This window comes from Rhinopithecus roxellana, chromosome 3 (assembly GCF_007565055.1).
Source record: "Rhinopithecus roxellana isolate Shanxi Qingling chromosome 3, ASM756505v1, whole genome shotgun sequence".
In the NCBI taxonomy this organism is placed as follows: Eukaryota; Metazoa; Chordata; class Mammalia; order Primates; family Cercopithecidae; genus Rhinopithecus; species Rhinopithecus roxellana.
Window position 1 is genome coordinate 67,676,926 of NC_044551.1, and position 22,745 is coordinate 67,699,670.

The 22,745-nt window shown below is 38.7% G+C and overlaps 2 protein-coding genes across 5 annotated transcripts in view; both read right to left on the bottom strand.

Moving 5' to 3' along the window:
• Nucleotides 1–3,198, bottom strand: part of AGXT2 (alanine--glyoxylate aminotransferase 2) — a 45,727-nt gene extending 42,529 nt beyond the window's left edge. For 2 of the 4 annotated variants that reach the window (XM_010384089.2, XM_010384090.1), the window contains exon 1: nt 2,939–3,198. In XM_010384089.2, coding sequence (XP_010382391.1) covers nt 2,939–3,026 — 88 coding nt within the window. In that variant the 5' untranslated portion in view covers nt 3,027–3,198. Of the gene's footprint in view, nt 1–935; nt 1,431–2,938 lie in introns of those variants that run through there. The other 2 variants (XM_030927638.1, XM_030927637.1) reach the window with 2 other exon arrangements.
• A 16,500-nt stretch (nt 3,199–19,698) lies between these two features.
• PRLR (prolactin receptor) overlaps nt 19,699–22,745 on the bottom strand; it is a 160,722-nt gene continuing 157,675 nt past the window's right edge. The window contains exon 10 of the mRNA XM_010384082.2: nt 19,699–21,668. Coding sequence (XP_010382384.1) covers nt 20,664–21,668 — 1,005 coding nt within the window. The 3' untranslated portion in view covers nt 19,699–20,663. The remainder of the gene's footprint in view (nt 21,669–22,745) is intronic.

Here is a 22,745-nt window from a genome sequence, read left to right on the forward strand (position 1 = left end):
CAAAGCTGCTAAGAGGCGGTTCCTACCAGAATTTACTCTACTCCTGCCTGGCCTTCCTTGGCTTCTTTGCGTGTGGGGTCCTGTCCACCTCCTCAGCCTCCTGTTGATTATTTCAGCCGCCTTCTCTCCCTGCCTCCATTCCTTCATACCCTTCCAGTGTATGCCCTTTTGCTGAAGCCAAACAGGGGCAGTTGTGTCTGTGCACAAGCAAGAGCGCTGCTCGATTCCTGATTCTGAGGTGAGTGGGTCTTCCTTCTGCATGTTTGGGAGTAGTCTCTGTGATCACCCTTCCTGGCCCTTGGCATGTGTTAAATCAGTTCTGACTGTGGCAAGGCTGCCTGGAGGGGTGCACATGGGAGGCCCCCCTTTAGGGCAAATTTTAAATGTTTTCTTAAAATAGCCTTGGCAGGAATGGAGAAACATCTCAGCTGGAAATGGATTACTTTTTGTGCCCCCCTTCCTTTGTGGGAGAGCAGGCATATATTAGGAAATTGCTACAGGGAGCACATACCCCAGCCACTTGCAAATGTTATACATTTCACAGTCATTAGCTAATGGTAGGAAAGAATGCCCCACTGAGATATTTCTCCACACTTTTGTACTGAAAGCAAATTGCTTCCATAACTTTGCATACGCTTGGCCCAAAGTGATTGCGCATATCAAAGCATAAACAAGGCTGAACATTTTAGGCATATGAATATTGTATAGTAACTATGTAGATACTATACAAGAATTGTGACTTATTTATTTTTGCATATATAACAACACTTGAAACATGGTAATCTCCTTACCACAGCCCCTTCCCTTTCCACCTCCCCCATTATATTTTTCTCTTCCCTTTCCAGATTTGGTTTTATTCATGGTATGCTTCTCTACTGGATACATACATAAATACATACATACACACACATATATATATTTACGTATTTACTTACTCGTTTATGTCCATCTCCTTCCTGAAATAGAGGGCAGGGGCTTTTTCTTGCCTATTGTGGCTAAGTCTCCAGCACTGGTGCATAATAGATGCTCATATATTTTGCCTGAATGTATATTTTGCATGTGGCAGGTGCTCCCAAAGTGTATGTTCAGTGAGTGTGTGTTTGGATGAACAAGCACAAGCAAGCATAGACCTAGGTAGAGTAGGTAAGAAAGTAGACATAAAAGTCCCAAAGGTTTTTGCAAGGCCAGGTAATGAGGATGGCATTCAGTCTAGGTGGTGTGGTTTTCTAAGACTGCTCCTTCGTAGTGTCCTTGCTGGGCCTATGGTAAGGCATCCCCAATGAGTTGATCAAGATCTCTAGGTACTAGGACTCACCTGCCCTGTCTAGGTTATCTGCTGCTCCACTGTGCAGCTACACAATGCTCAGAGGTTGGGGTAGGAAAGGGGAGAGGGCAGCCTAGGGCATTTCTCTTGCTAGGTCAGCAGCTGGTACTTTCAGCATAATTTCCTCCTCACTGAGCATAAGACTGGGTATAATTTTACCTGCTTCTGAGAAAACGTTAGAGTTAAGTGATGTTCTGGCAAAAAACTCATGACCAAGGGAAAAGAGCAGTCCAAACAGGACTGGAAGACTGGGGGAGGATAGACAGGGCCTGGTAGAATCTCTCCGAGTTTGGAGTCAGATAGGCCTGGCTGGGAATCCCAAGTTGTCACTTACATTTTTCTGCCTTTGACCACATTTCTTAGATATTCCTTATTACCCTGTCTCCTCATCTGTGGAATGAGATGATAGTACTCACTAACAAGTTTGGTTGAAGATAAAAGGACATAATGCATTGAAAGCATCATGCATGTATCAAGTTTCAAAAAATTGCAGTTTTCAGGAGGAAGAAAGCAAAGAGGAGAGGAAGGAAGGAGGGTAAAAGGGAAAGATGAGGAGAGAATGAAGACAAAGTTGGTCACAATGGGGAATGGAAAATGGTCCCCATACCTGTTTAGGGCCTGTGAAGCACAGGCACATAAACGTACAGACAGCTGCTTAATCTCATGTTTGCATGAGGGAATTTGCTGGGGAGGAGGTGGGGCTTTCGTGAAACAAGATCCATGTGAAAATCACAGGCACATAGGATATCACTCATAAAGCCAGCAATGTCTGGTTACCCCACATCTCCCCATATTTCCTGTTCCTGCTGCAGAGAGGAGAGTTTGAGTGGATGGGGAGGGCCTGGGGTCAAGTCCTGGCTTGGATGACTCTGGGTAAATCACAGCATTTGTTGGTAATTGAGACAATGGTCTCACTTCCTAGAGGCATGATGAAAATTCATGCAGATGCTTTATGTTTTTTAAAATAGTCATCCTAGCCAGGTGCAGTGGCTCAGGCCTGCAATCCGAGCACTTTGAAAGGCTGAAGTGAGAGGATTGCTTGAGCCCAGGAGTTCAAGATCAGCTTGGGCAACACAGTAAAACCCCATGTCTACAAAAAGTTAAAAAAGAAAAATAGCTAGGCATGGTGGCATGTGCCTATAGTTCCAGCTACTCAGGAGGCTGAAGTGGGAGAATTATTTGAGTCTGGGATGTCGAGGCTGCAGTGAACCATGATCACACCACTGTACTCCAACCTACGTGACAGAGGGAGACCCTGTCTCAAAAAAGAAAAAGTAGAAATCATCCTTGGGCATCTGTAAGTTGAAGTCACACTTTATTTTGAATTGCTTTCCTTTGGTTCTTAAAAATATTGCAGCTGAGATATGTCATTATGTTGAAATTAAGCATAGTCGGGTTTTATTATCCATGAATTTCATTTCAAAATAAAAGGGAGCATTACAAAATATTGGCTATGAAAATGGGGCATCGACTCAGGGTGAGAACCTGTGTGCCTCATCTCTAAGACCTCATCCAGGTCTAACATTCCAGAATCCCAGGCAGCAGCCTTCAGAGCTCAAGTCTTCCCCTCTCGCTGTTCCTCAACTGACCCATGTCCCCCTGGTTTCCACTTACGGCTCAGGAAAGGATGCATCTCAAGGATCCTGGGAGCAGAGGTGACCAGGCACAAGGGTCTCAGCAAATGTCTCCAGACTAGAGTCATCTCTCCCACTCAGGAAGCAAACCCCCATGGAAGTAGGTTGGAGGCCGGGCTCTAACTGCTCACTATCCTTGCTGGACTTTGAGATTAAGATGGGGAGGAGGCGCTAAAAGGGGAATCCTGGAGTGATAACTGCCCATGGCTTCAGGCAAGCCCCAGAGCTCTCTATTGCTAGTAACAGTGCCTTCAAGGGGGGAGAAAAAGAGAGTGAGGAAAAGCGGTAGAGAGAGAGTGAAAGTAGGAGGGAGAGAGAGAAGAGGAGAGAAAAGAAAGGAAAAGAAGAGAACAGAAGGGAAGAGGAAAGAAAGCAGGCAGATAAAGCAAAGGTCATCTGACGAGTTCTGTTAGTTTAGTATTCCATCGGGGTTTCATCCGGGTACACTTTTCTCTGCAGGAGGGTTGTGCTGGGTGTAGGAGAAGGATCAGGACATGGTTGAAGGGGTCAGAGACTGAGAAATGAGAGATGTGACTAAAAGAGTAAAAAGGAGGATATGCATGAAGTGAATGAACAAATAAATTGGTTTTGGGGGTCTTAGAGAAAGAGGAGAAAACAATGGGGAAGGAGCCATTCCAAAGAAATCAGAGAGTACCAAATAACTAGGTAAGGTTCTGGACAGCTGTGGATCCTCTTATGTGTCTGAGGAAGGCAAAAGGTTGAGAGCTGAGGAGTTAGTGTGCCTTATTTTCATTATTTCTTAAATTCTCATTTATTCCACTGTAGCCTCCCCTTACCTTCAATCCCCATAAGCAACTATTTAGTGTGTTTACATATATCCTTTTCTTGGCACGCATTCTTGCATTCTTGTAGAATGTGTATCATTTAGGGTGAATGCAGTTTTAATTTATGTCAATATGTGTAATGTGTGTCTTTTTTTCTTTTCAGTTAGATCCGTGTTTTTAAGATCCAACCAGGTTGCGAATGCGTTTCCCACTGCTTCTGGGTTTCCCACTGCTTCAGAATGGGGGCCACGTGCTCTACATGGCAGTGTCCAAGGGGGACAGTGACAAAGTTGATTGCAACTAGGGGGTCGAGGGAGTGGGGATGGTATCATTAATCTTGGGTCACCCTGTAGGGGAGACAACTGACTTGGCCACATCCTTCACAAACACCTGCATAACAACTTTTGACTCTGAATGCCCGTGGGAGGTGAAGGCGTTGGGTAAGCACAGGGAGTATGTTATATTCAGTATAATTGTCCCTTTTTGTGTGGGTTTCCAGCTCCCAGTCAATTCTGCTTTGGGGGCAGTAGGGAGTGATCATATGAGCTGGCTGGTCATGTGCTGCAGGAGTAATCCAAGTCAGTGAGGCCAGTGGTCACACAGCATCTCCCTGGGGTGCACAGTCTGTCCTGTGGTTGGACAGAGGGGAGAAAATGTTGAGTTCCTGAAGTCTGGTATATGCTCTTCAGCTCTACTGGACTGTGGTCAATTTTGCCTTTGTGAACACTGCAGGCTGCAGTCTTCCTTGACTTGAGATTTTTCTTGGGCTGTAAGATTTGAGATTTTTATAGTGAGAGACACCCAACATCAAGGGGTCACGTAGAGTGGGGAAGAAAAACAGTACATTTTGAATAACTTCCAGATGGAAAGTGGGAGGTTGTACCTTTTTTTATTTAAAAAGAAAATAAATTGTTCTGATTACCATAATATGTACTTTTGTTAAACAAAGTCAAGCCTAGAAAAGAATAAAGAAGAAAGAAAAAGATCACAACAAACCCGACCGTTATATTTTAGTAAATTTCCTTTCAGAAATCTTTCTCTATGTGTGTATATCTGTGTATGCACATGCTGTTTCAGAAACTGAAAATCTTCATTACTTTATTTAATAAGTTCCTTTTGATGGATAGCTATATTTCCTCCAGCATCCTAGGACAGAGAATTTTCTGCACTTGACTAATTATTTTTTTCTTCAGATAAGTTCCTTGAAGAAGGATTCCTAGGCCAAAATGTATGTACATTTTAAATGCATCTCAGTAAGATGACATCAATTTATAATTCAACTAACTAAAATTGCACAAAACTATATATAATATATATGTGTATATATATATATGTGTGTGTGTGTGTGTGTGTGTATATATATATATATTTTTTTTGGGGGGGGGATGGAGTTTCGCTCTTATTGCCCAGGCTGGAGTGCAATGGCACGATCTTGGCTCACTGCAACCTCTGCCTCCCAGGTTCAAGCAATTCTCCTGCCTCAGCCTCCCGAGTAGCTGGGATTACAGCTACTCCACGCCCGGTTAATTTTGTATTTTTAGTAGACGGGGTTTCTCCATGTTGAGGCTGGTCTCGAACTCCTGACCTCAGGTGATCTGCCCACCTTGGCATCCCAAAATGCTGGGATTACAGGCATGAGCCACTGCACCCGGCCGGACAAAACTATATTCTAAGACGTTTGTTCTTTTGAACTCTGTAGAATTACATGATATCCACAAAATCTGAAAACTGGGATGAGGAGGAAACTTAGATTGCTTCTAGAGCTTCATTCTCAGCCTAGGAGTCATTTGGAATATCAATCCAAGATCCTACCCTACCTTCACAGATAAAACTCCAATTAAACAGATATTATTTCTGAGTTATAAGCGACACCTGTTGAGTTTCTCTGTTCTCTCTCCTTTGAGCAGATCAGGTATAATTTTCTCCATTTTACATAGGACTAGAGAAGATGAAGAACTATCTCAGTTTGCACAAATGGTAAATAGGAGGGGAGAAGACTTTCATCAGGTAGGAAAATATAGAAATTTCTCCTTGAAAATAAATACTTCACAAATGGGGAAACTTGGAAATTCTGTTGTCATGTTAGGAATTATTGGGGAGGATTTTTACACACAGGTTCACCAATGATTTATCAGTTAAGTCCTGAGTGTAACTGAACTTTGCTCTGCCCCAGGCCTTCTGTCAATAACAGAGTCCAGTAAGTCTCTGAAGATAATTAACAGCTTTTCCAAAGTAATCCTTTCCCTCTCTCAACTCGTTTAGGAGTTGTGAAATTGAAGGAAAGGAAAATTGTTTTGGAAGGATTTCAGATAAATGTAGACAGTTTACATGATACTTCATATTACAGGTGTTCCATTTCACAGTTAATGGACTACAAAGAATGCTGTATGCTGGGTGTTCAGACTGAGGTGCAGAGATTAGTAGGTGTGTAAGAAGAGAATAACTGCATAAAGATGTGGCTCAGTAACCCCTAGAATTTCATGGAAAACTGATTTTCTTGAAAAATAATGCAAGATCAAAGTCCTTTTGTTTATTTATTAGGACTCTTTGAACAAGTCTCATCGGAATTATTGGACTTTATGTTTTAGAAAGTAACATTCTGGAGAGAGCTAGGGACACATGGATTGCCTCAGCCTTAGGACGCAGAGCACATCCATACTGCTCACTGCATACATAGCACAGTGCCTGGCATACAGTGTTCATCAGGTATTATTCAATAATGTCTGTGGTAGAATGATTCACAGATAATTTATATGGGGAATATTTGTGTTTAAATGGAAGATCCTGAAAATACAACTCAATCTCTTTTTGGTAGAATGTATGGCAAGATCTTTTTGAGCATAAGCCCTTCTCTTAGCAGTTGGGATTTTCTAGTTGTTCATTCCCTTGAACTTTACAATCAAGGCTTAATTATTGTTTCCAATCACAGTAAGATGAGAGTCCTTACAGTTTGGTTCACTATGCCTGGGATCGTTCCTGTGTGGGGGAAGAGCTGTTCTCAAGCTTAGGGCTCTCAGTTACAGTGAATTATCTCACAAGGATCTTTAATTACAAAGACCTTTAATTATATCCTGTTACTATCGTGATCATTACAGAACTGGCTGATTTAAATAATTCAAATTGCAAAAGAAAAATGAAGGAAGGGTGCGTCAGATGAGAAGGAGAGAACTGTTTAGCCACCAAAAGGAACAAACTCTCAACTAGAAGAAAACAAAATCTAGTGTATGCTGTTTTTAAAAGACACACCTAAAATATAATGATATAGAAAAATTAGGAAGTAAAGGAATGAAAAGAAACTTACCAGAGAATTACTACTCCCAAGAAAAGCCAAATTAGCAATATCAGTTTCAGAAAAAATAGGTTTTAAGGCAAATGTGGCCATTATAAATAAAGGGGATCGTATGTAGCAATGAAAAAAATAATTTATTTGGAGGACTGAACATTTAAATCTGTATATGCCCAATAATACAGCCTCAAAAGATATAAAGCAAAAACTGACAGCATTATAATAAGTAGAAACTGGCTGGGCGCGGTGGCTCAAGCCTGTAATCCCAGCACTTTGGGAGGCCGAGACGGGTGGTTCACGAGGTCAGGAGATCGAGACCATCCTGGCTAACACGGTGAAACCCCGTCTCTACTAAAAAATACAAAAAGCTAGCCGGGCGAGCTGGCTGTTGCCTGTAGTCCCAGCTACTCAGGAGGCTGAGGCAGGAGAATGGCATAAACCTGGGAGGCGGAGCTTGCAGTGAGCTGAGATCCGGCCACTGCACTCCAGCAGGGGCGACAGAGCGAGACTCCGTCTCAAAAAAAAAAAAAAAAAAAAAAAAAGGAGAAACTTACTTAATCCTAGAAGATTTTAACTTACTTACAAATCACCTCCAAAAATGATATCTTAAGCAGCAAAAAAGATGAACCTCATTAATGCAAAAATCCTAAATAAAAGTTTAGAAAATTGAACCTAATAATGTTTGCACAAATACTTCATGTATAAGTGAGGTTTATCTCAAGAACACAAGGCTACTTTAACCTTAAAATATACTCTCCAAAATAATTTTCTGTAATAACTTACACATTAACAGATAAAAGTTACATGAACATATCAATAGATGTAGAAAAAATTTGAGAAGTTTTAAAATTAGTTAAGATAAAAAACGATTAGCAAACTAGAAATATAAAGGAATATCTTTCACATAACTAATGGTATCTGAAAAATTGTAGGGGCCCAGCAGCAGGTCTCTCTGACCTGGTGCCCTCCTGTCTGGTCCCTCATTCTCTCCAGAGGCTGGCCATAGAAACTGGAATCTCACTTCCCGAAGGCGGGTCATAGAAACTGGAACCCTCTTGCCCTAAAGTCAGTTTTACAGTCTAAAAATATTACTATAACTTTACACAGTGTTTCTGTGTAAAAACTGACCATGAATAACCTGACCTATCTTGTTTGACTGTAGGTCATAAGACCCACTTTCCAGAGAGGGCCCTGCCCCGTACCCAGAAGGAAGGAATGGTGAGAGGCGTTGCTACACAGAAAGGCCAAGAAAAACCCAGACAGACAGGCCTTGCTAGGTTTTCTCACTCAGTCTATCGGCTTTAGGTCCAATCATTTTCCTACACAACTGTCCATACTTCGTTGAAACTAAGCATAAAAATGGACAGTTTCCTCTGTATCTTTGGGTCTTCATTCTGAAGGTTCTCATGTCACACAAAACTATAATCAAATAAATTTGTATGCCTTTTCTCCTAATAATTCAACTTTTGTCAGTGACTTTTAGTGAACCCTCGGAGGGCAAAATGGCAGCTTTCCTCTCCCCCCTACAACAACTACATGATGCCTTATATGTAATAGTGAACTTTTCACAGCATTCTTGTTAAAGTCAGGAAGAAGAAAGAATGCCCATAACACATTTCTATTTAACACTGTCCTGGAAGCCCAATAAAATAGATGAAGAAAGAGAAATAAAAGGTATTTCCCTTATTAAAAGAAGAAACAATGTTGTTAGTTTGTGGTGATACAGTTGTAAAAATGGAAAAATCCAAGAAAACCTACAAATCATAAGAACATTAATTAGAGTTCAGTAAGGTTACAGGATGCAAGATCAGTATTAAAATATCAGTGGAATCATGCCTATAATCCCAGCACTTTGGGAGGCTGAGGCCGGTGGATCACCTGAGGTCAGGAGTTCAAGACAAACCTGTATAACATGGCGAAACCCTGTCTCTACTAAAAATGCCAAAATTAGCTGGGTGTGGTGGTGTGGGCCTGTAATCCTAACTACTCGGGAGGCTGGGGCAGGAGAATCACTTGAACATGGGAGGCGGAGGTTGCAATGAGAGGGTGCCTAGGGATGAATCTAATAAAACATATGCAAACACTTATGAAGAATAATGTAAAGTTTTATTGAAGCCCAATATAAAGGAAGTGATATACCATGTTCATGATTAAGAAGGCACAATATTATAAAGATGGAACTTCTGGCATTAAAACATAAATTCAATCTAGCTCCCAACACAATTTTTTAGGAGATCAATAGGCTCATCTAAAATTCATATGATGAGTAAATGGCCAAGAATAGCCACAACAATTTTGAAGAAGGGTATGGCAGTGTGAGAATTAATTTACCAGATAACAAGACTTTGTATAAAATATGGTAATAAAACAGTGGAGCACCAGGGCAGGAATAAATACCCAGAAAAATGGGCCAGAAAAGCCTGGATTAACATTTGGGCATATGTAGACAATCAGAAGACCACAAAGATGGTATAAAAGATAAGCAGGAAAAGGATGAGTTACTCAGATACAAATGGATTCATCAGGGAAATAAAAAGCAAAATAACAATGCATCATTGTATGCTCATTGAACTGTCAAACATTAAAACATCTGACAGCACCAGGTAATGATAAAGATGAAGAGAAATGGAAATTACTACACTGAAGGTAAGGGTACACATCAGTAAAACTACTGTGGAGAGGAAGAAGTTTGTCAGTATCTAGGAAATATTAAGATATGCATTTTATATGACCCAACAATTCCACCTCTAGGTGTATATTTTGGAGAAACTTTTGCACATATTCCAATGAGACTGGCATGGGAATACTCATTGCATAGTCATTTATGACAGTGAAAATCAAATGTTGCTAAACAGGGAGATTAATAAATTGTATATAAGTGTAAAATTATAGCAGTGCTATACACACAACTTTTGCCATTTATGGCAATGAAAATTAAATGTTGATAAATAGAGAGATTAATAAATTATACGTAAGTATACAATTACAGCAGTTGTATGCATAAAGTAGTGAAAATTAAATGTTGATAAATAGGGAGATTAATAAATTGTATATATGTATACAACCACAGCAGTTGTATACATAAAGCAATGAAAATTAAATGGTGATAAATAGGGAGCTTAATAATATACAACTAAGCAACCGGAGCTATTTGTATCTCAAAAACCCAATGCTGAATGAAAAAAAATCAAAGTGCATAATGTTATCTGCTATTTTTTATGCAAAACTCATAAATGCCAAAGTAATTGGTCATGTTATTTAAGGATAGATAGATATGAGGCAAATGCATTTTAAAAATAGCTGGGAAGGATATATAATAACTTTAGGATTGTAGTTACTGCTGAAGAGAGAGGTAGAGAATTTGGTTGTTGAGGGATGTAAATGACAGTATCTGTGTAATTAAATGAATGTTTGTTTAAAAAAGGAACAGACAAGGCAAAATATGAATATTTATAAGATTTGGATGTAGGTAAATGAGACTTTGTTATGTTTTTCTATATATTTTCAAGTATTTGTGAAATATGTTATGCAATAAATAAAAGATCACAAACGGATGATGAACTCACAGCTGGTTTTAAGTAAAGACATTGAGTAATTCTAGTCAGGAAAACATGAACAAAAGAAAATGTGAAACTTTGGCCCCGAGATTTGTGGTTTGTTAAATGAAAGTTGATCATATCTCAGGTTCGGAAACTTGGGAAAGTTAATCTAATCTCAAGTTTGGAAACTCTCCTTTTGATTGCTCTTGGTTGTTCCCAGGAGAAGTTCCAAGAAACTTCTGGGTGCTTCCAAGCATGCTTGCATTTTCAAGGCTTGAGTCTGGCAGATGAATAAAGACTGGGGAAATGTGTGTTCAGTTTTGATTTAGAATTAGTAGGAAAATAAAATCAGAGGTGTTCAAAGATGAGCACAAAGATTTCTGCTTGAAAAAAATGCCACCTGTAAGTGTCCTAAGATAAATGTTTTAGCATGTGTCTGCATACTTTATTTTCAGAGTTAAAATGCAGTTCCCCCTCCTTCTTTTAAAAAATCTATTCTAATAAATTTTGTTGTGGCAAAGAAGACAAACTTGTTTCAAGTTAAATTTTTCATGTAATGCATATTTCACATACATGTATAAAGACCCTCCAAAAACCATTGCTCAGGTAATAATTTATTAAGTCAATTTAAACTAAACATTGCTACCATTGCAAAAGCATTTGCTCTGAAAAGGGACTGAAAAATGCATCATAAAGTTACATAGTTCAGCAACAATATCAATATTGATTATGTAAAGTAAAACTACTGGCAAATGTCATTTAAGCTTTTAATAACTTTATAAGGAGCAAATGTGTCACCTTAAAAATGTATCAGTGGCATTTACAAATTCTTTCAAACTCATTTACAAATACAGTAATAAAAATTCCTGAGCTCCCTTTTCTTACACCAGTGTTCACCAATCAACATCCACGTAGTGTTTTATTTGACCGACATCCTCTTTCTTTTTCTTAAAGAGAATGTTTCATCACATTCGTAAAGGTATCTGTGCTTCAAGTCAGTTTGTAAGTATCTGTTTTTAATGTGAACCTGATCATAACAAGAGAAAAATGCTTAACATTAGCAGGGGCAACAGGAATTGAGGGGCGGTGTGGGGGATGGTGGAGGAGATGTAGATACAAGAATTCCAGTTTAGGTATTGGGACCTCCAAAGTAGAATGCATCTGGCAATATCAAAAACAGGCTCAGTTTCATCTGCATGGTTTTGAGGGACTTTCAAAGGTAAAGCCAGCAGGAATTACTCTGCATATTCTGGCCAGGAAGGTCCCTGTTGGGGGCTTTTCAATAATTCTATTTCTTATCCTTCTCCTCCATCCCCCCACTGCTCCCTTACCCCAACATTTCAAAGTTTCTGTTAAATGGAAGTTGCATCTTTCAGCCCCGAAAAACTGGGGAGATTTACTATGTATAAAACTTGATTAGTAAGTTGTAGGAAACCTGACAAGGTTAAGGTGTCAGATGGGAATCTGGCAAGATGTGGCAATATTTAATTTCTGTTTTCTTTCGAGAAAGTATATTCAATGCTTTTGAAAAATTAGTTACATATTACTTCTCCAGCTCACCATTAATTGTACAGATCCTGCGTCTGGTGACTGAGACTTCAAATTTTGCACCTTAAAAATATAAGAGGACCCAAGAATTAAAGGCAGATGGCTTCAATATAAGCACAGGAGAGCTAGTATTCTTTGACTGAAGCCAAGATTTTAGAGCATGATATTTAAGTAAGAAAGAAATTTCTCATTCTTCTGTAAGACATGGCATTAGAGAATTTAGAGGAGGCAGAGAAGAACTTGGAAAGCAAAAACCACACACCATTTCACAATTCTGCAACACAAACATGAACAGTAAGTGAAACTTTCTAGTTCTAGATCCATTAAAAGTAAAAGATTATCCATTTGCACTTCATCTGATGGATTTCGTCAGAAAAACTGTTGTTCGCAATATGGATAAATAATAACTGTTCAAAAGGATTCCCCACTTAAAAAAATGCTTTGGTTTCCCATTATTTCACAATATTTAAATAAGCTTCTCTTACTGGATCTCCTTGTATCTGGTTCCATCTCCCCTCATTTTTCTCAGGCTCCCATGTTATAGGGATGAGGTAAAGGAGGGAAATTTTGTCTTGCAATCATATGGAAGGGTGGACATAGAGGGGAAGAACTTTTTTTGTCCAACTTACATAAACAATGTCCTGATTATAGATCTTTTAGCAACAAGAAATGTCCAAAAAAATGCTTCAGCCATGAATGTGTTATTTTGCTCATCTCCATTTCAAATAAAAAAATAGAGCAAGAGTAGGTAAGGGAATTAAGCATTTATTAAGCTAGGCACTGAGCTGGGTATTTTCAAAAATGATGTGAATAGAAATATAATGAACATATTATATTGGGATGTCTAAGATTTTGTTTGGCAGGCATTGTTTTTGGCATGCAATAAAAATGAAGATGTTATGATAGCAGTTAGTATTATCTCCAATCTATTGACAAAGATTTAACTACCCATGTTGTCCCCTCAAAATAGAAGGAGACAAATGAATAAACCCATGGAAAACAGAGAGCACAATGTGCCACAAGCAAAGATTTACAAAATGAAAAATGCAAAATAACAAATCAGATAACTATAGTCTTCTATAAATCTTTAAGTCTAAAAAAATAGACATTACAATAACTACATACAGAAGTGAGTTTTTAAAATCAAAACAAGACTATTCCTGGTAAATGGCTGACTTTTCCCATATCATACTATGTTTGATGGCTAAAATCAAATAAGGAAAAGGGTTATTTCTAGGGGGGTTACAGAAGTCAATTTGTAAGAGATTTCATTATCATGGCTTTGGACAACTATGAGGTGACTTATAGTTAGGAAAAATTCTGCACTCTATGGTTTTGCTGGTTTTTCATCTGATGACTTACTAAGTATTCTTTCTGAACCTTTCTTGCGGCCAGTTTTTATAAAATGTAAAAATGTAAGAATGGTTATTCAGAAACTCTGGCATAACGCTGCAAAGTGATGAATTAGAAGGTGTATATATATATATATGTATATATATACACATACACACACATATATATACACACACACATATATACACACACACACACACACACACACACACATATATATATATATATATCCAGCAACTTAATTATAACAATTACTTCTAATTTCTCACTTAGTGTTGGGGAATTTTGCTTGGCATTTTCTAGGGAAAGAGGAAAAGCAGAGGTAGTGGTAGCTTTGAAAATATGGAACCTTATGCTATAATGTATAGCTTCACTTCAATATGGCTTTACAGAAGACGCAGTCACCCAACAGGCTGGTTCTAGATTGCTTTGGTTTCCACATGAGACTTTTCAATTGTTTAAAATGAATGGTGAAGCACTAAAGCAAGCCTCATTAGGCAAAGAACACTTGAGAAGCTTCAGCAGTCACATGAAACAAAGCTGAGAGGTTGACTTTTAAACAACTGTTGGATTGTTCTTTAAATGTGTAACACCCCAGAGCAGCTGTACAATGAATGACATAGAATCCTCCTTCTAGACAAAGATTAAGAAAAAAATTAGTACATTCACCGTTTCAACAGAAATACATTACGTATTTTTCAGTTTTTTTTACAGTCATAGACACAATAATATTGCAACTACATATGGATAAATTGTAAGTTAGTAAGTAATGATTTTCATTTGTATTACATGATGAGTTTCACAACATGAGGATTACATATTTCAGTATGGCGTATACTATTTTTGAACCACATAAAGCAATATAGTACTAAATAATGTAACAGTTACTGTGAAGTCAGGAATGCCACTTGGCAAATATATCAAATATGCCACCAAAAACCAGTCAAAGCATGAGACGTGACATCTTTCATTTCTAAACTGTATGCAGCTTTGAAGGAAGGGCATTAGGACACAAAGGGGAGGTAGTTACTTTAAAAAATTCAAAATTAGCTTTTCAGGAATTTCATAAAACAAATTATTTTTCAGAGGTATCTTCACCATATAGCTTTTGAGATAACGTGGAAAAAAGAGTTTTTTCCTCAGGATTTGTAAAGTGTGCACAAAAAAACTCAGACTACATTTTGAGGTTTATCCAAGTGAAGCCTAATTTGACCATAATTAGTAAAGGTTATTTTTTATATTACTACTTCAGTTGCTGAAGGTTTTAGGGTTTCTTTCTTTTTAATCAGCAGCAAGTAGAATGTTAATGAATAGACTAAGATTATCTGAGAGTTAATTAATAGACTAAGGTTATCTGTGGTCTATTTATCGACCACACCTTATAAACAAGATAGGTTTTTCCTATTTTGAGACTTAACATGTCTCAGTACTTTCTAAATTGAAATCAGAGCATTAAATCAAGGGAATTGATGTGGATAAAACAGCTGCCAGCATGATAGTGTTTGTGAATTATGTACCTCTCTTAGACATAAACTCCTAAAATCTGTTCAGAACACTGAACATATTTAGATTTACCATATCCAATAAAGTTTGGATTTAGTGGGTTAGTCTCAGCATTTCATGGAATCCTGAAATGCCCAGATCTCTCTGGAAACTTCCTATTTCCTATTTTACTATCTTTTTCCTTTTATTGAAATGGGTGCCATGAGGGTCCTAGACCAAAACTCACCATCCTGAAAAACAAAAATCTGGGGAGAGAACTCCTGTTTTATTTTCAGATGATATATTTGCTAATCATCGAATAAGTTCAGATCATAATTATAAATAGGATTTCTCTGAAGCAATCCATCTGTATTTTTAAAGTTTCTCCTTAAGACCTCCTCTATCTAGTCATCAAAGTAGCTTGGATTTATTTATTTATTGAGACAAGGTCTTGCTCTGTCACTCAGGCTGGAGTGCAGTGACACAATCACGGTTCACTGCAGCCTCGATCTCCTGGGCTCAAGCAATCCTCTGGCTTCAGATTCCCAAGTGACTAGGACTACAGGTACGTGTCACCATGACTGGCTAATTTTTAAAATTTTTGTAGAGACTGGGTCTTACTATGTTGCCGAGGCTGGGCATGGATTTATTAATGGCCTTTGAATTAACTAAATAATTAATGAATGTGGGCTTAGTCTCTAAGCATGCAAATCTCTAAATGGGATATACTTGTGATCTTCAACTTGGCCTTGGATATTTGTGTGACTGATTTAACCTTTGACTTAGTCTTTTGCAGTGCCAAAGTCATTGTTTATGAATAATTTCATTTCTTGTGGATCCTATGGTTGCTACTAACTCTTAGGAAAAATAGTAGGCTCTGGAGAAGAAGTAAAAACCCTATAAATACATAAAGCTAGGAAGGAAAAGGAAAAGCAAGGATGTTAAATCAATCTGACTTGGAGGAACAGATCTCTGTTTTTCTCTTAAGCATTGTCACGCAGTTTCACGTGCTCGCTACTTCAGGCCAAGGGCATGTCAGCAAGGCTTTCTTGCACCGCACCAGGGACACTGACCTGAAACCCTGGATTTTACCTAGATCATGAGAGGTCTTAGAAACCTTTTAGACCAACCCACTTATTTAACAAGTAAGGAAGCTGATGTCCAGATTTTAAAAGACATCTCAGGACAGAGAGCCTGCTTAGTCGTGGCAATGTGATTTAGTCTTGGACACTGAGTGCTCAGTCACTGTCTTAGTGACAGTATTATTGTGCTTGAGCCAAAAAGGCAGAAAAGGAAATTTATTCACTCAAGAACACACGAGACTTTCATCAATGGCACATGTATGTTAGCAACCCTTGGGATGGTAATTCAAAGTCATTTATATTTTTCTGTTTGTGTGCAAAGTTCCAATGTACATGCATTGTTCTCTTCGGGTTTAGGCATGTAAGCCAAAGACATTCAAAAACGTACCAATATGTTTTGGTATGAAGAGTCTCAAATCACAGGGTGGCAGGTTTATCCCCAAATCACAGCCAGACTCAATTTTTTATCAGGCAAAGTAAGTCACACTATTCACAGCAGCTCTGGGTTGATTCAATTAAACAATACAGTAAACATTCACTGAACATTTGCTGGTTGGCCCTTAGACCATTTTGTTGTGCCCTAGTTCTGGCTTCTTCTCATCTATCTATCTGTCTATCTATCTATCTAATCTATCTATCTATCTCCCTACAAGGCAAATGTGACTTTCTAATCAATACATTTTTCCTTGCAAAATGAAAACTTAAAAAAAAATAAATAAAACTAGAGGAAGGCACTTTGTAAAATGTGCACAAATCTGTTTCTTTCTTGTCTACTCTAAGGAGATAGGGAAGTTGCTAAAGGCAGGGCCAAGTCTTTCTGCAAATGATGGGCAGTGGTGGACACTTGAGGAAAGAGAAAGCCAGAGTTTCCCCAGAGCCAAACTGCTTCTTGGAATGCAGGGGCCTCTGGTTGCTCAATAACTCAACAGGCTTTTCATATTCAGCTGGGTCATCACAAGACACAGAGCAAAACTGCCCAGATCTTGTGTAGGCAGTAAAGGATTGACCCCTTCAGATCAAGCCAGTTAAAGTGAGTCTTTTGTACTTAAGTGACTACCAGGATTGGTCTTAGGCACTTAGGAAAATGTAGAGTCTGTTAACTAGCTAATAAATGTAGGATCTGTTAAATATCTGACACAGCGGATACTAACTTGTGCTTATACACATCTGTTAGAATGAATCGGAACCTTTTGCTATCTGGGTTGTAAGCTACACAAATCACCCATTGCCTAGATTCAGTTTCCATACACCTTAAAACTTGAATATTTAGGTATTTGTTTATAAAAATACAGCTTATTATAAACTCAGCGTGTAAGGACCCATGAGCCAACTGCGCAATGGTTGTTAATAATCTAGGAAGGTGCGAGGAAAAAAATTAACAGCCAGATATAAGAAAAGAGATTTGGGGCTGTTGGATTCAGCAAGGAATGAGCATGGCTTGATTCAGTGAAAGATCATTTTTCTAAAGATTAGCGCCTCCTTCAATATGTCTCTTTTCAATCTCCTGCCTGTTTTTTAAATGCCTCTTTCTACATATATGTTTGCACATAATCTTAGAATATGATTCTGTACACATATCACTTATAAAATGCATGTGCAATATATTAAGACTAACCAGAACTGAGGGTTTAAAAAGCAAAGTATAAAGAGCACATCATGGCAGATTACTTTGTATTTCTATGATGAAGAGCAATTTTTTGTTAGATTAAGATAGAAGGCATTGGTTGGAATTATTTTTGCAGAAAAATATTCAGTGAGTCATGGAATCCAGGAGTCAGTTTCAAAGGACCTTAGAGGTTATCTGGTCCAACATCTTCAGAGGAAACTGAGGCTTAGAGAGGGGAATTAATCTCTCCAAGGCAAAGCAGTTAGGACCAGAATCCAGGTCTCTTGACTGTCCCCTGCCCCACATGTATCCTTCCATTTGAACAGCTGTCTCCTTGATAGACCACAAAAAAAACTTTGTTAGACCACAAAAAAGCTTAATTCAGATAAACAGTGCTAACTGATCACAGAATTAAAGTCTTGGCTTAATGCGTGGCTAATTGGTGTTTTTTAGGGGTTTAATTCAAGTCCTTAGCTGTCACAGTTTTTCATATGTATTATACAAAATTATCTGTCAAAAGCAGATTACTTTTATGTTTAGGGTTTCAGACTTTAAGAGTGACTGATACATATCTTCTCTATTCTTAGAGAAGAATAGACTATGTTAGGAAAGGTTTAGTCTGCATTGGCTTTGAGGGTGACTGTCTTTGGTTAATGCCTCTCAAGGTAGACTATATCCCTTGGCCTTTCAGAAGTTGTGCATACTTTTGCAGGTCATTCTTTTATGTGAATTCACATAAGATTCAGCATAATGGGAATCTTAAACTGCTGATAGGTTTCTTTTTTTTTGCCTTCTTACCTGCAGTGTTGTTCATTGCAAGTCAAACAGACTTGATCTGTCCTTTCCAAAAGAAGATTGTTACTATGCATTAAAATAACCTTAGTGGAAATGGTTGTCTAGAACAGTGCTTCTCAAACTTCAGTGTGCACTTGAATCATTTGGGGATCTTAGTAAAATGCAGATTCCGATGCTTTAGGTTAGAGATAAGGCCTAAGATTCTGCAAACAGAATTTTCAAACACTGCCCAAGTGATGCCTATGCACTTGGTTCGCAGACAGTTTAAGTATTGAGGATTTAGGGGACTGAATGAGCTTGGACAACTTTCCCGCATGCTTCCCTTACTCACATGATATTTTTCATATGTTAGGAAAATGGAGCTTCATATCTATTGCTTTTGACATTCTCAAAACATCAGCAATGTGTTCACTTTCAAACGGGGCGGGGGGGAGACCTCTGAGTCCAGTTGCTATCAATATGAGCTAGTTGGGGTGGAATATTTAACTCCCAGAGGTGACCTCAAGTTCTCTACGTCCAGCTAGTAAATGGACACATAGAATAGATTTACCATCAAGTGAAGGGAAAAATAGAGGGAGGGTGTTAGATGAGTCATGGATGCACCCTTTAAAATGAAAATCCAAGCTTTGACTTCTTTCAGGAAGCCTGGCATTGGAACTGACTGGGGGATTCCCACTACCACACTCTGACCTTTGGAGCTATTTCCATTGCTATACAAATACCTAGTTTCCCAGAACTTTTATTTGGACACTTCTGATATGAGCTGTTTCTGCCTCTGCCAAGATGTTGCAGTTGAATTTACTTCAGAGAGACACTAACTCCTGGCTTTGCTTAAAATATTTTGTGGCTCAAGATTTCTCACAAAAACAAAACCTCTCTCTTTTAAACAGCTGTTAGAAATCGTCGCTCTCCCTTTTTATGGTAGCTTTAGGAAGATTCACCCATTGATGAACAGGAGTCCCAGAGGAGCCTGAAACTCAAAGGAGAAATAATTTCTGGTTTGTGGAGAATCCTAAAGCTCTAGGTTGGTGGTGGTGGTAGTTGTCATTTAAAGTGTCCTGGAGATAAAAAGAATCAGATAAACTATACTACATTGTGTTGGAAACTGAATTTTGTCATTCACGTCGTATTTCACAGTGGGCTTTGGGTTGGTATGGCATTTTACTCCACAAATGGGAACTGCATATACTACTATGTACTGTAAATACACATTATAATCTCGCAGCAGAAAATACTTTACCCACTGAATACGTAAACAGCTGTACTGGGAAGATAGAAAATAGTCTTTTATTTTACCTAAGTTATAGAAAAATAGTCTTCAAAAATACATTGTTAAACTTACGGGTTTGTATTAAAGTAGAATTTGTATGTACAGTAAGGCAGTAATTCCATTAGCATCCTGCTGTGGTTTTCTTTTAAAGTTAGTCTTTAGGGAATTTTTTTTTAACTAAGAAAAGACTAAGGTGTATAATAAATTATCTATTATGCTGAAATCAAGCAGGAAAAAATCCTAAAAGGATTCACATGAAATTCATCTGCCCCTTGTGTAAGAAAATTTTAATTTCCAAACTATATTCTATAGAGGCTTTAAAATAGAATTTAGGGGGAAAATCCATGCTTAACATATCTAAACTATTTTAAGAAAAAAATGGAGGCATTATTTCTTACTTGCATATCAGCAATGTGTCAGTAAGGTATAGGAACTGATGTAAACAATTTGTTCTGGAATGCATTCTTTCTTTAAATGGTTATATTTGGGTAATCCTAATAAAATGGAGGAGGAGTGTAAAGGTTATGCAATTGTTTTTCAAAAGCAATTTTCATGGCATTTTCCTATGTGGAAAATTTTCCTTTGTCATCTTTCTATGGTAAACAATTTTGACAATTTCATTTCCGTCTGTCCCATGCCAAATCATGAAAGCCTTTTCCAGAGGATATTTCTGTTGGCATTGTCCCTCAAGAATACTAAGCAGTGTGCTTTTATTTCATTGAACACATAATTTTATAACTAATAGCAAAAATTAAATCTACAAATCACATTTAGGAAACATAATGATTTGTTCTGGAATCAGCTGCTGGAGAAAGAGGCAAGTGGTTAAAAATGGAGCATGAAAGGAGCTGGGAGCTTTAGTAGTGTCAGTCTGACTACATTCTTGAGCATTTCATGTACTCCGTAGTGTTACCTGAAGAAAAATCACATTTTAACCAATCATTCCATTAGTCAAGCTATCAATGAAAGGAGTGCGTAAAACACGCGGGATCCAGGTAATCCAAACCACCCAGCTGGATCCTGCACTTGCTTGGTGTCGCAGTGAAGTTGGCCAGGTCTTTCTCAGCTTGATTCTGTTCAAGTGATGGTGGGACCTCTTTGGCTGATTCTTCAAAGCAAGCCACATTTTTAGCATGTGGATCCGGCACCAACACCAGGATGTTGTTATCCATGACCCCGGACACTTTGGCATACTCCTTACTGTTCTCAGGAGCCCTGGGCTTCTCGGGCTGGCCGCTGTTCTCTCTCTGTTTCGGTAGCAATGATAATGCGCCATCTTTGTTGACCTTGTGAATCTCCACATAATCCAAAGGTTTAGCGGAGCCAAAGGGGGTTTTCTCCTGGGGCAGCAGCCAGGGCGTATCTTGGTCAGTCTTGGAATGGAAGCTTTCCACCTCCCTCTGCTGGGCTGCCTTTCCCTCCTCTCTAGACTTAATGGTTTGAGAGGATTTTAAAGCATCTTTACCTGCTTCGTCCAACAGAGTGGCCGGTGCATCTGCAGGACCCACAGCCAGCTCACACACATCAGTAATATTGTGGTAGGAGGATCTGGGGTTGTGCTGTATTAAGGGCCATGTTGAACATTTGGATCCACCAGCATGAAAATAGGGGATTTTGCCTTCCATGCTTATGCACTGGGGGTCCCAGGTGTGGGTTGTTTCAGGATTCTCTGGCTTCTCAATGACCTCAGGATCATAGAATGTGGAGGGATTGGCCTGGGGTTCCTCACACTTTTCAGACAAAAGGGAAGGGCTGTCACAGCTCCCCCGGCCTGAGTCAGTGTCAGGATCCAGGTATGTGGGTTTCATACCTTGACTTGGGTGTTCTTTTGAATGGACTGACATTAGATGCTGGTCCTCACTGTCATCTACTTCTAAATACTCCACCAGCAAGTCCTCATAGTCAGAAGTGGGAGGAAAGTCTTGGCATCCCAAGGCACTCAGTAGTTCTTCAGACTTGCCCTTCTATTAAAACACGGACACAAGAAGAGATGGCTGTTAGCGTCATAACATTCCAAATCAGCATCCCTGCTAAGTGGTATCTGTTCATTGCCACGAGCAGGTGGAAAGATCTCAAACTTCAGACATTTGTGTGCCAGGCCATCTAGAATCACCTTCTGGATACTATTCAGCAGATATATATATATATATATATATATATATATATATATATATATATATATTATATGTGTGTGTGTATATATATATATACATATATATATATAAACTCAGGGTATTTAACTCAGTCTCTCTCCAAGCAATAATAATCATGAGTTTAATGGGCAAGTAGTATATACACATACAATAATAAACAGATAACTATAAAATGAAGGTTTGTGAAGCTTCTAAACCCTCAGTGCTCATGCATGCATCTGACACTGTGGCCCACTGGCAGGGGTGTGGTTGCTGGCCTCCTAACTTCCTCTATCACCTTTTACTGGCAATAGTAAGTGGATTCTTGTCTTTTCCTTCTGTGGTTCCTCTTCCTTCTCTCCTTCCTCTTCTTATTTCCCCTTCCCTTCTCCTCTCTCTTCCTAACCTACTGTTTTCTTCTACTCTACTTCCTTTCCTTCCTTCTCTTCTCCTCCTTCATTGCCCTATTCCGTATTCCCCCCCTCTCCTATTCTTTTCCCTCCTATCCTTCTTCTCCCCCTCCTATTTCCTCCTACCTCCTCCTCTCACTCTCGCCTATTTTTTCTTATCCTCTGACTTGGGTCAGGTACTGATCTAGGTCTTGGCTTGATCACTTATTACAGGGTATGTGACTTTGGACAAGCTGCTCTCTGAACCTCAGCTTCTCCATTTTTAAAAGGTAGAAAATAATATGAATACTACTTATCTGGGCGGGGGGGGGGTTCTTTTGAGGATTAGAGGTAATATCATTGAGCATGCTGATACGTATTTTTGAGACAAAAGTAGCTATTTTATCATTAAGTTTCTGTGGCTAGCAGGTTAAATTGTGAGCTGGACAGTAACTAATTTAGTTTGCTGAGACATTCATGCTGATTCTATCAGGTCAATGCTACACTGGATAGTGGAGGA